General features: G+C 48.7%; 1 protein-coding gene across 10 annotated transcripts in view; it reads left to right on the top strand.

Annotated features, from left to right (window-relative positions):
* CDK5RAP2 (CDK5 regulatory subunit associated protein 2) overlaps window positions 1-12,618 on the top strand; it is a 182,358-nt gene that overhangs the window by 32,792 nt on the left and 136,948 nt on the right. For all 10 annotated transcript variants that reach the window (XM_089913676.1, XM_022578895.2, XM_089913670.1 and 7 more), the window contains 3 exons: window positions 908-984; window positions 7,167-7,290; window positions 9,819-9,973. In XM_089913676.1, the coding sequence (XP_089769802.1) occupies window positions 908-984; window positions 7,167-7,290; window positions 9,819-9,973 (356 nt within the window). The remainder of the gene's footprint in view (window positions 1-907; window positions 985-7,166; window positions 7,291-9,818; window positions 9,974-12,618) is intronic.

Here is a 12,618-nt window from a genome sequence, read left to right as displayed (position 1 = left end):
TTTTATTTAAAATAATACACATGTAGTATGGAATAAAATGTAAAGTTGGCATAAATTATTAAAATAAAGCAGGAGCAAGGTTAGAGAAGTCTTGGACTTACAGCAGTCCCCTGCAGGCTGCGCACTCAGACCTTCCTCTTTACTGCATGAATTCACCTAATATTCCGCCGGGGGTACATCTGTGGACTGGTTTGCGAAGCTGATCTCTCCCCGCTGCCTCATGTTGTGACCCGTGTGCCAAAGAGTCTGTCTTTGGATTCTCACGTGAGTTACAAGCCCAGGACCATGTGTGTCTCCCTTTGTTCCAGTCACTTAAGAGGAAGACGGCTGGGGAACACTGTGGTGTCCCCTATAGACAGCTGGCCCTATGTGGTCATGGCTCTTTGGGAAGGGAGCACCCTGAAATCTTACATTGAAATGAGACAGGCAGTGATGTGGCTTCCTGCTTATCCATCCACAGGTTTTATTTTTTTGACGCTGTAACACATTCCCACTGCTACACCACCACATGCGTGATTGCAAACAACCAGAAGTAATTACCTTGGAATGGTAAAAGCAAGCTGCAGAATTGATTGTAAATTTGCCTGGTGGAGGGCAGACAATTTTTAAATCAGCCTCACTTGTATGACATTTATGCCTGAATGTTTGAATGCTCTGGCTCTTAGAAGCTTGGAAAATTTACACAATAGTTCCAAGCCTTGAGAAATCCAGGGCCTTCTTTGGAGCCCACCAGTGTTCAGTAATTCCCTTTTCCCTGTTCCCTGAGGCTAATGAGGGTTTGAATCTAATATCTGTCTATTATGAGCATCACGGAGCCAGTCCGTGCTGAAAGCAGGTTTCCCACTGTAGGCATTCGGATGTCCTGTGCTTCACACTGTTTCTTTTCTTTCCTAATCTTGTCTGGAAGAACATCGAGCTCAAGGTGGAAGTAGAGAGTCTGAAGCTGGAGCTCCAGGAGAGAGAGCGGCTGCTCATCAAAGCCTCGTGAGTACCTGTCCCCCTGCCGCGAGCTCACAGGTCGCCCAGGGTTCTGGTGGTGGAGGCTGGGTGCGTCGGTACAAGAGAACCTTGTGTTTCTAAGCCAGTTCTTCTCCAGCGGGGCTCTGAGGACCGCGAGGAAATTTACATTTTTATTTAATTATTTTTCAACAAACTTTTAAAATGTAACATACTTACAGGAAGATGAACTGATCGTAAGTGTACATACAGCATGATGATTTTCACAAAGCAGGCACAGCTGTGGGCCACCTTCCAGATCAGAAACCAGAACATCACCAGCCCCCCCGGACGCTTCCTTTGTGCTCCCAGAACTTACCCTTCTCCCTCAAAGATAACCACTGCTCACCGCTAGCATCCGCATTGCTTAGTTCTGCCTGGTTTTGAACTGTATAGAAAAGGAATCGTACACTGTGCATCCGCCCTTTTGTGTCTGGCCTCTTTGCTTAGCCATGTGTCTGTGAAATCCATCCCCGTTGTCAGTTACATCAGCAGCTCATCTTCATTGCTGTGAAAGGCTGGGGGGCCTCGGGGTCCTGAAGGACTCCTGCGGTGGGTGAGGCAGGGGGGCAGAGGGCGGGGCTTCAACCAGAGGAACTCGTTCTTGTATGTGTTTTATGTACTAGGGTCTCTTGTAATATTTAGTTTATAAGAGGGGTTCTACTGCTTTAAAAAATTTGAAAACTATTACCTTAGTCAATCAGTCAGTTAATTAAGTTAAATATTTATTGAACAACAAGCACAGTTCAGAGGATACAGTCTGTGACTCAGTTGGTCATTCATTCATTCATACACATTTCTCACGTGAGTGTGCCACACGCTGAGGATTTGAGAAGAGATGTCCCTTCCCTCAGGAGCTCATTGGAGACGGGTGAGCCTGTGAACGGGGTATGCTGGAGGTGCAGTGACAGAGGGCGTTTGTGGGCACGGGGTGAGGCACCAAAGTGTGCTGCGTTTCGCTTGGTGAGAGAGGAGTAAGACTTCCCGGAGTTGACCCACCAAGGACCTGGCTGGAAGCTTACGTGGAAATGCTTCATCTGTCCTAGCAGCAGAGCTCCTGCTGGATACGGCTGTCCAGGGGCCTAGGGCCTTTGGCCTAGGGCATAGCTGCGCTGCTCTGGGCCAGGCCACACAATTCCTTTTATTGTCACACAGCCAGCAGCCGGCATGGACTGCTGTGGGCTCTGAGTAGACTAGAGGTTCCCTGGCCCAGGCTTCTCTGAGTTACGCTGACTGTGCACACGTGGTATTTTCTGAGTGAGTGAGTGAGTGATGAATGAATGAATGAATGAACAAACTAGATTGACACTTTTTTTTTTTTTTTTTTTTTTTTTGGCCATGCTGCTGGGCTTGCGTGATCTTTGTTCCCCATCAAACCCGGGCTCAAGGCAGTGAAAGCGCCGAGTTCTAACCACTGGACTGCCAGGGAATTCCCTGGACACGTTGTTTTTGTTGGTTGCCTTTGTTGTTGTTGTTTGGAAGCACATCGTTCTCTGGGCAGGAAGTCAAATTGACTTTACCAAGCCTAGAAGTCAGTAGCAGAATTCTGTCTGTTTCCTGCTCTGTTCACCCTGCCTGCTGCAGATCTCAGCCAGGACTTGTTTCTAGCCAGGCGTGTGCACATGGAAACCCAGACTCAAAAAGGCCACGCGCACGCCTCAGTACCAACGCACCGAGCTGAGCGTTTGGGGGCTGGTGCCCGTGTTTGTATGCACAGATTTTCCAGCTGCCCAGACTGGTGTTCAAGGCCCTTTTTGGTCTGACCAGCTTTATTAATTTATTCAGAAAATATTTATCAAGCAGTTGTCGTGTGTGGCACTGGCCTAGGTTCCTGGAAATAGAGCCATGATCCAAACAGACACATGGGGCTTACATTCTGGAAGGAGTGATCGGGATAGAATACTTGGAGTAATAGATATATAAATACAAGTTGGGAAAAGAGCTGTGAGCGAAAGGGAGGAAGCTAGGAGAGTTAGAGCAGCAGGAATAGGTCCGTAGCTGTAGGTGTGTGGCCGGGAAGGTGGCATTTGAGATGAGATTGGATCTGGCGGTAAGTAGGCCTTGACCAGGGGGAAAGGGTGGAGAAGGTGTTGAAGGAGGAGGGAATGTGCAGGTCTCAGGAGATACGACAGGTCTAGGGGGCTCAGTCTTGTCTTGCAGGGTCTTGAGGCCTCACTAGAGATTTTGGTCTTTATCCTGAGATCAGATGGAAAACAGTCATGGGTTTTAAGCAGCTGACACAATCAGGGCTTTGTTTTTTCAAAGGTCACTCTGGTTGCTGAGTGGGGAATGTTTTGTGGAGGGAGCCAGGGTGGAAGCAGGGAGTCGAGTTAGGAGGCTGGGCCAGTACTTTAGGCAAGAGATTCGTGATGAGCTGCATGGGGGGACTGGGGAGATGGTTGGGAAGCAAAGTCCACAGGGCTTGGTAATGGTGGGAAGGGTGATGTCAAGGATGCCTTCTAGGGCAGGGTTTCTGTTTAAGAAAGTCCCAGTGACTTCACTGCTCCAGCTTTCTCTCCACCAACACTTTATCCCAGTAGTGCACAGGTACTGAAAATGTCCTGCCCCTGCTGCTCTAGCTTTGCCTTGGCAGGTCTCTTCTGCTTCCCGTCCCCTCCTGGCCCAGATGCCTTTCTTGTCGCCTCCCCTCCATAAAGGCTCATGCTGAGTCCCGTGGCTGCCCGTGGTCCACATCTCAACCTCTGTACAGACTGCTCTGGCATATAATGGCAATCCCATGTGTATGTAACACTTTACAGTTTATAAAACACTTTCACATCCATTTATTGATACATTCCATCATTATCCTGGGAGCTAGGCAACTTTCTAGGAAAACCTTTTGTAGCGGGGAGAACTTAGGCCTGGAGATGGGAAGGACCGTGACAAAATCACTTAGAAAGATCAGAGCTGGGATTAGAACCCAAGTCCCTGACTTTTAGCCTAGCACTAGGTTTCATGTTCTTTATTTTCCTGTATGTGATTCTCACTTCTCTAACATGACTGTACATCTTGTGAGGCCAAGAGCCTGTTCCTCTACTTGAGTGGAGATGGGGCCAGTGGAAGGGGCAGGGGCTCTGGGTTGGCTGTGCCAGTAGGTGGGTCTTTGGCTTCTGAGTCTTGGCTTCTCAGCTGTTCCTACTTCATGGGGCCTTTGTGAGAATTACCTGCCACGGGCTAGGTGCCCTGTCCACCACCCGTCTGCTAAAGGTGCCTTTCTTTACCCCGAAATGCCCAGCACCTGTCACAGGAAAAGCCCCTGCTTTTTCTAAAAAACTATAATTAGAATGGAAAGAGTCAAGAGGAAATGTTGAGGGTTAGAAAGGGTAGTGAGGGTGGTGTTTATAGACAGTTCTGTCTTGTATTGGGTGGAAAGCTGGATTAGACCAGTTTCTGTAAACCTTTCCTCTCCTTAGGCCTCGCTGTCTATCTCATCTGTTGCCCCAGGTTCTGTAAAGAGAGAAAGGGCAGAAGGAGAGAACGAATGTTTACTGAGATCCTGCTTTGCCCCAAACCCTGCGCCTGGCACTTGACATGCTTTATTGCAGTTGATTTTACAACAGCTGTTTGAGGCAGCCAGTGTTCCCATTTGAGTGGAAAGAAAACTGAGGCTCAGAGGAGTAGGAAGTCTTGCCCAGGTTGGTGACAGAGCTGGGACTGGCCTGGTCTGAGCTCGCTATGCCTTGCTCTGGAGTAAGTATATAGTTTGCCGGCTTTCTATTCTTGTATTTCTCACTTACAGTAAGGGGGCATTAAAAACGAAAGCAGACATATTGTCGGGAGTAAATTTTATCTCTGTGGCTTTAAAACACAAACAAAAACAATAATTCCATCAGTAGGGGAAAATTGCGCCATACTGCTGAGTATAAATTTTATTGCTACAGAGATACAAAGATGATAAATGAAAAGTTGGAACATTTGTTATTGGGAATATATTTTATTGGTATAACTAAAGTGCAGCCAAACTGAATAATACCAGTACTTGTTAAAAATTGTAGTCAGCCCCTCGACGATGTATATGATTCAGACTGCAAAACAGAAATGTTTGATCTGGGCTGATAGGCGGGGGGAGGGGGAGGCAGTCGAGCGGGCCATTTTCTAGAGAAGTCTCTATGAAGCCCAAGGGCTAAAACATTTCTGGTGGTTAGTGGAAATTTGGGACTGGAAAAATCCTGTGTCCAAGGCTCAGGAGGGAAAAGCTTCTAGTACAGAAATCTTCCAGCCATGTATAATGCCTCTTGAGGAGTGGTGGAAGTGATTGTGAATCATTGTGAATTCCAGACAGTACTGATCAGGAAATGAGCTGAGGGAGTGGCGGCTCAGGACGTTTCATAGCAGTGATCAGGAGGTGACCGTGGTGGTCTTAGTTCTGGCCAGAGAGGATCCATTCTCAGCTCAGATGCCAGCAGAGGCGGTGGAACGAGGCCTCTTACAGCGGCGCAGCAGGGGCCAGTGCTGCGGTGGCCTCGGGGACAACAGGCCAGCAGGCAGCACTCAGATCAGAGAGGAAGGGCACTGCGCTACGACCACCACATGTGTTAGCACATTAGTTCTAAGAGGTAATCATCTCATTTTTCAAATGAGGAAACTGAGGTGTAAGACGTAATTTACCCAGAGTCACGCTGAGGACATAATAGAGTCAAAATTTGGAAGCAGATCTGTTCAGCCTCAGAGCCCCTGTTCTTTCTTTCCAATTGTTCACATTGAATTCCATTAAAATGATATCATGACACTGGGGCCTTCTGAAGGCTTATTGGTGAAAGGAAACAAGATATGAATAAAGTCTTTATTTGCAGGCGACTCATGTTCGAGGCAGCAAGGATGGCCCTCTTGACTTTGCATTGTTCTCAGTCAGAAATTCACATGGCCTGTGCATGTGAGTGTCTGATCACGTGGCCCCTGGTTGGAAAAATGTTATATACCCTTAAAGTAGGGCATGGGAGGCTGGTGGTGAATAGACTTATCCTTTTGCAGCTTTTCTGAAAAGCTAGCTTTAGGTGGAGCCGTCTCCTTCATCATTCTGCCTTCTGGAAACCCGCAGTCATTTTAGAAATCTGATGAGACCTGCCTCTGAGTCTGTGTCTCACAAATTCACATCCGGCGCTGTTTTTCGAGAACCAAAATGAAAGGCGTCTGTGGTCGTAGCGCTGTGTCTGGTGGTGGGCCAGCCCGACCATGCTGGTCAAGCAGAGAGAATGTTCCACGATGCCCGGCGATGTGAAGTCTGCCTTTTATGTTAGAGGTGGTGGAGGGCGGGTAACCTCCTCTCCTCAGGCCCTCAGTTGCCGCTCGTGCTTGCCGAGTGGTCGTGCTGTGTTTGAGATGCTCCCCCCTCCAGTGGCAGAAGACCTTTACCTGCAGGTTTATTTTCGTTGTCTCCAGCTCCTTGCGCACTGGTTTGTCACACCAGCGCTCTGCCTTTCCTGCCGCTGGTGGAGGTGTACTTTATCGGAAGTTTCGTGGTGGGGAATTTGGCAATAGCTGTCGAGTGTCTTAAAAACGAGCTTATCCTTTAACCTAGTAATTCCCTTTCTAGGAGTTGACCCTAAGAAGATCACTGGATAGTATGCGAACTATATGTATATATCATATATATGTGTTTTATTTATTTATTTTTTAAAAAAATTTAATTAATTTATTTTTGGCTGCATTGGGTCTTCGTTGTGGTGCGCGGGCTTCTCACTGCGGTAGCTCCATCTTGTTGCGGAGCACGGCCTCTAGGCGCACGGGCTTCAGTAGTTGTGGCACGCGGGCTCAGCAGTTGTGGCTCGTGGGCTCTAGAGCGCAGGTTCAGTAGTTGTGGCGCATGGGCTTAGCTGCTCTGCGGCACGTGGGATCTTCCCGGACCAGGGCTCGAACCCGTGTCCCTTGCGTTGGCAGGCGGATTCTTAACCACTGCGCCACCAGGGAAGCCCCTATATATGTGTTTTAATTGAGATGTAATTGGCATATAACATTGTGTAAGTTCAAGGTATACTGCACGGTTGACTTGATACATTTATATATTGCATTATCTGTGCTTTTGAATTACAAATCTTAATTTAAAAAAAAGAAAGCTCAGCACAGGTCTGTGGGAGAAGTGACCAACAAATATTCTTTGTCTCTTTGGAGCGGTTGGAATCACCATCTGACTGTCACTCTTGTGCATTTTATGCCTTTGCCTCTTTTCGCAGCAAAGCAGTTGAGAGCCTCACCGCAGGGGGTGGCTCTGAAATTCAGCGGGTGAAGGAAGATGCTCAGAAGAAGGTGCGGCAGGTCGAAGAGCTCCTAACCAAGAGAATACTCCTTTTAGAAGAGGCAAGTCCGGACTTCCCTGGCCGTCCAGTGGTTAAGACTCTGTGCTTCCACTGCAGGGGGTGTGGGTTTGATCCCTGGTCGGGGAACCAGATCCCGCATGCTGCGTGGTGCGGCCAAAAAAAGAAAGAGAGGCAAGTCTGAAAGCCCTGAGGAGAATGTGTTTCCTACAGCGGGTTCGTAACCGAGTGGGCAGAATTTTGTTCCTCTTGTCATAAACTGTCAGGGTTTCAGCAGGGAGAAGAGCCCCCCGTTGCTGAGCACCTCTTGCGCTCCAACCCCGGTCTAGGCACTTCGCGTATGGAATTTATACCCTTACACCCTGCGCGCTGGCCTTTATTGTCTCCATCCTCTAGATGAGGACACGGAAGTACAGAGAGAAATACTAACTAGTCCACGTTTAGTCCCGGATTTAAGTTACAACAGCTGATTTTACAGCCTGTGTCCTGACTGCAACACCACCCTTCTTTTTATCTAGTTTAGTTCCTTTACTTTACAGAAGAGGGAGCTGAGGCCTGAGGCCCGGAGAGGGGAGGCGACCCGCCTAACACAGCTAAGCCTGGAGCCAGGTTTCCTGACTCATAGGCCATGCGTGGCCACGCAGCCCCTGTCCCCAGAGCCCAGCCTCCACCCCTCCATCCCACCTGTGCCCGCTGCCTGCTTCCTCTCGGGGAGCCGCTGTGTGTAGCTCTTCTTTCCCCCCATTCTCAGCCTGTGGTGGGAATCAGGACGCTCCTTGGCCAAACAACTTTATCTCCTAGATGTTGAAAAGCTTTCCTCCATATTAAGCTCGTCATCATCGAGTGATACCAGTTCCTTTTAATTCTTGATCTTTGAAGTCTGTTGTTTCTCTACCCAAAACCCTGATTCTTCCTGGCAGATAAGAGGAGAAATGACACCACAAAGCACTTCTAGATACAAAGAGCAGATTCATTTGTACTGTATTTTACATCTTATAGTGGTCTTTTCCATTTGTCACGTTCACATCGGCCCCCTGGGGGTGTGTAGATCCTAGGTCCAAACTACAGATGAGACCGGCTCAGAGAGCTGGGAAACTTAGTCTTGGTCATAAGCAGTAGAGCTGAAACCAAAAGGAGGGTCTTCTGAGCCCGAATTCTGAACTTTAGTTAAAATGTAATTCTGAGACTTTTAAGAGACTTAATCTGTTGGTTCACTCATCTTATTTTTCCCAGTAAGTGCTTCCCCAGGTTTTAGGGTAGCAGCGTGACTGACAGTACCGGGCTGAATCCCTGCTCTATCACTAGCTTGTCACCTTGGAGAAGACATTTGCCTTCTCTGAGCCTCTGCAGCTTCATCTGTGAAATGGGGCCAGTGGTGTCTGCCCTGCAAGAGTAATTGTAGTACCCGCAGTGGACTAACGATTTATGGAGGGCTTACCATGTCTGAGGCACCCTTCTCAGCCTTTCCATACACTGACTTAGTTTATCCCTTCAGTAAGCGTAGGAGGTAAATGCTTTTACTATCCCTTTTTAAGAACAAAGCCAAAAACATGACGACACAGGCACAGAGTGGCCAAGTCACTCGGCGCGAGGTCACCCAGGTAGTAAATGCCAGGTGGTCTGGCTGTAGAGCCTGCATTCTGGGCTGGTCGAGTCTCTCTGTCAGTATGTAACTTTCTAGGATTGAGTGAGGATCAAAGATAGTATAAGTAAAGCTCCTTGCTCAAAGCACCGTGGAGGGAAGGGCAGGGAAGAGGAAGCCAGCGTATTTTGAGCTTCCTGTGACGCAGCAGGCATTTGACAGTCTCCCAGCAACTCTTTGAGACGGTGGTTATCCCTGTTTTATAGGTCGGGAAACGGGCTCAGAGAGGTTAAGGGACTACTCAAGGTCACCCAGCAAATAAGCGGTGGGAGAGCTGGGTTTTGAATCCAGTTCGATTTGCCTTTCATCTTTGTGATGCAGTCAGAGGCAGCGGCATGAGGGCTTGGAGACTCACATCTACTATTCGGTCACTTTCCTGAGCACCAGGCCCTTTTCCCCAACACAGACGCTGCCTGCGTGACTTAGGCAATTTCCTTTTTGGCTTCTCTGAGCTCTCAGGAAGAACATAAGAGTTTTTTACCACCTAAATCACCTTGGAGATACAGAAAATGCACTTTAGAGTTGTGTAGTCATTATCTTAAAAATAGTGAGGGGGCAGTGGGGTGTGGGAAGAATTTGTATGGAGATTATGGTGACTCCTAGGAATTTATGTATGTTTAGGTATCGAGAGGCACATTTCTCCTCGTTCTCATTGAAACTGTAAATATTGATCGGGATTTTCAAAACCGAAAATACGGTTCTTGTAGAGTCTTTTCCATTGGAAATGCCTATTACTCTTCAGGATACAAGAGGGGAAAAGTGGCTGGTGAATGTATTTATTACTGATTCTCCCCATGTGTAGTACAATTCAGAGAGGGGAAATGTGCTGGAGAAAAAGTCATAAATATTTATATTTTAATCCAATTTCCTTTCAAAGTGTTCCCAATTGTATTGAAAAATTGCATCAAATGCGTTTAATTTAACTCTAGGATGTGAAAGTCGCCCAAGCAGAGCTGGAAAAGGCCTTTGCTGGAGCAGAAACAGAGAAGGCTCTTCGGTTAAGCTTGGAAAACAAGCTTTCAGAGATGAAGAAGATGCACGAGGGGGATCTGGAGATGGCTCTGGTCCTGGAAGAGAAGGACAGGTCTGGCTCTTTACCCCTGTGATGCTCTGACATCCATTTATCTGGCAGCATGATCCAAAAAAAAACGGAAAGAGTTGTTGCCTTCCTACCCTTTTCCCCTTCTTTTTCTACTTGTTCCCCATAGTGAGAAAACTAGGGATAAAATCAGGGTGAAAGGGAAAGGAATAGGGTAGTGATATGAGGACAGAGATAGAATTAGTAGACAGAAGTTCATGCTGAAAAGTTCTACTCAGATACTAAATTTATCATTCAGGTTTTGGCTATAAGCTTCCTGGTAGCCAAAGGAAAAAGGGAAAAACAATTTTGGTGGACATAAGAGTCACATTGCTCACAAGACAAAACAAGCTAGTAACTCAGGAGAAGCCCAGTTTTACTTGTCATTGTCAGAGAGACATTTCTCTTGTAGATTTTCCCAAAGGGAATAGTAAGTGACTCCATCCCCACAGTAAAATACTAGTGAATTTTTTGTGACCTGTTTTCCATCATATATTTTAATGCAGGCTGAGGGCCCAGATTAGTACAGTGCGAGGGACCAAAACAATGTAGACCAAGTACAGAGCTCTTCAATGGTCCAGAAATAAAACGTGTGCCATTTGGTCCAGAGAAGTGGGTGGGCCATACGGCTTTTTGGCAATCTTAAATGCCCTTTATGTCTTGCAACCAAACTTTGAATCAAAACTGGTCAGGAGAGGGTGGAGGTTTTATTCTTTACCGTTTTTGCATTTTGATACTCTTGCCTTGCTTTGGTGGTTACTAAGTGGAAGGTTGAGTTAACTAAACAAAAGTGAGACTTCCGGCTAACCTCTGGCCCGTCCATTGAAGAGCCAAGCTAGTTTGGAAGTCGACAGAAATTGTTCTAAAGCGCGATCAAGGAACTGGAAGAGTACAGCCTGGTCTGGAACGGGGGCGGGGCGATAGGAGGAGCTGGGGAGAGGGAAGCTGGGGCAGGTCCTGTGGGCCTTTTGGTAGAGTTTGGGTTTTGTCCTCAGGGCATGTGAGGAGCCACTGAAGAGCTAAGGATGGGGGTGGGGGGAATGACAGGATCAGATTTAAATTTAGAGAGATCCCTCTGGCTGCCCCCTGGAGGGTGGATTGGCAGGGGGGGATGATGCTGAAGTTCAGATAAGAGGTGATGGTGACGAGGACTGAGGTGACAGAACTCGGGTTGGGGGAAGAGCAGGCAGAGATACTGGGAAGGTTGGATTGGCATGATGGCTTGAAGGGCTTGATGGCTGCTGGATCTGTGGATGAGGGAAAAGGCCGCAGAGGTCCCCCCGACCCAGGTCCAGAGCATGAGCAACCGTGGGATGGGAGGGCAGTTTGCCGAGTTTGTGGGAAAAGGGGAGAAAGAGGAGATGTTTTGGGGTGGAGGAAGTGGGAAGATGAGCTTTCAGTTGGGACACACTGGGTTGAGGGATTGCAGGCATCCAAGAGGAGAGTCCAGAAGATGCTGGGCCTATGGAGTAAGGCCTGAATTAAAGGAGATGCAGGTCCATTCCTTCCCCAGCTGCTGAGCCTAGCCTCGGGCTGGGTGCCAGGAATGCAGAGGTGAATACTGCCTTCCTTATGCGGAGCTCCCACGTGGGGGAGGGGCACGCGTTAAAAACAGAAAGTCACAATTGGTGCTGGAGGTAAGTTCCGGGTCTGGGCTGTGACGAAAGCCAGGGAGTGATCAGCTCTGCCTGGGTGTGGGGCAGGGAGAGCTTAGGAGAGGAGAGCTCTGGGCTTGGGGTGAGGCACCCTCAAAGGTGGGACACGTGGCACAGTTTAGAGCAGCCTCGGTCCCTGTTTAGCATACGCTGTAGAAGCTTGGTTGCCCATCGTTTTGGCAGACGGAGCCCTTTTGGGGAAGGGTTAATGCTTCCTGAGTACTGACTGTGGTCCGGGCAGTGGGGTCTCCACGGACGTGGGTGATCAGGTCGGGGCCTCCCTGAGGCTGCCTGCTCCTGGGGTCTCCTACCGGTCCGACTGGGGAGGCACCGAAACGGGATGTGTCAGTCCTGCAAGTGCACCCGTCTCTCAGGGATAGAGTTGCCTCAGCCACGCTCCCGGCAGCCAGCTCTGGGTTTCTGCCCGCTCGCTTGGGTGTGGCCCTCTGTGGTGGAACTCTTCTGGGCCTAGGATCAGTGTGTTCCCTCCCTGAAGGCAGGCCTGCCCAGGAAGCTAAATTGAGGTCAGAGGTGTGAGTGAATTGGATGGAGCAGGGGCCCTTGGTCACACCCTGGTGAGCTGGATCCAGGTCTGCCACGCGACTGACCACCGCCGCTGAGCAGGGCCCTCACCAGGACGGACACTGCCCGTGTCCTGGCCTCCCGCCGCCCTTTTCAAAGGTACATGCTTTAGCTCCTTGATTTCCTTCAACTGGACCTTACAGCTAGTCCGTATCTCTAAGACAGTCAGCCTTGAGGAGCCCTGCAGGTCAGTATGGCCGACAGACATGTTTTATTTGACCCAAACAGTACTTTGAAAAGATCGAATTCGTTGCCGATGTTAAAAAAAAACAAACACCTAATTTCACGTGAAAGTCTAGATTTCCAGCTTCTCTTGAAAACCTGGAAGGCGTGGCAGGACTGGGCCAGGGTCTTGCTGGACTGAGGCTGTTCTCTTAGGCGGGCTGGTGCACTAGGCTGGCTACAGTCCCCACA

This window comes from Delphinapterus leucas, chromosome 6, assembly GCF_059928025.1.
Source record: "Delphinapterus leucas isolate spDelLeu-1000000601 "Yukka" chromosome 6, BTC_Dleu_Yukka2, whole genome shotgun sequence".
In the NCBI taxonomy this organism is placed as follows: Eukaryota; Metazoa; Chordata; class Mammalia; order Artiodactyla; family Monodontidae; genus Delphinapterus; species Delphinapterus leucas.
The sequence above is the reverse complement of the archived record's forward strand: the minus strand, read 5'-3'. Positions and strand labels throughout refer to the sequence as shown.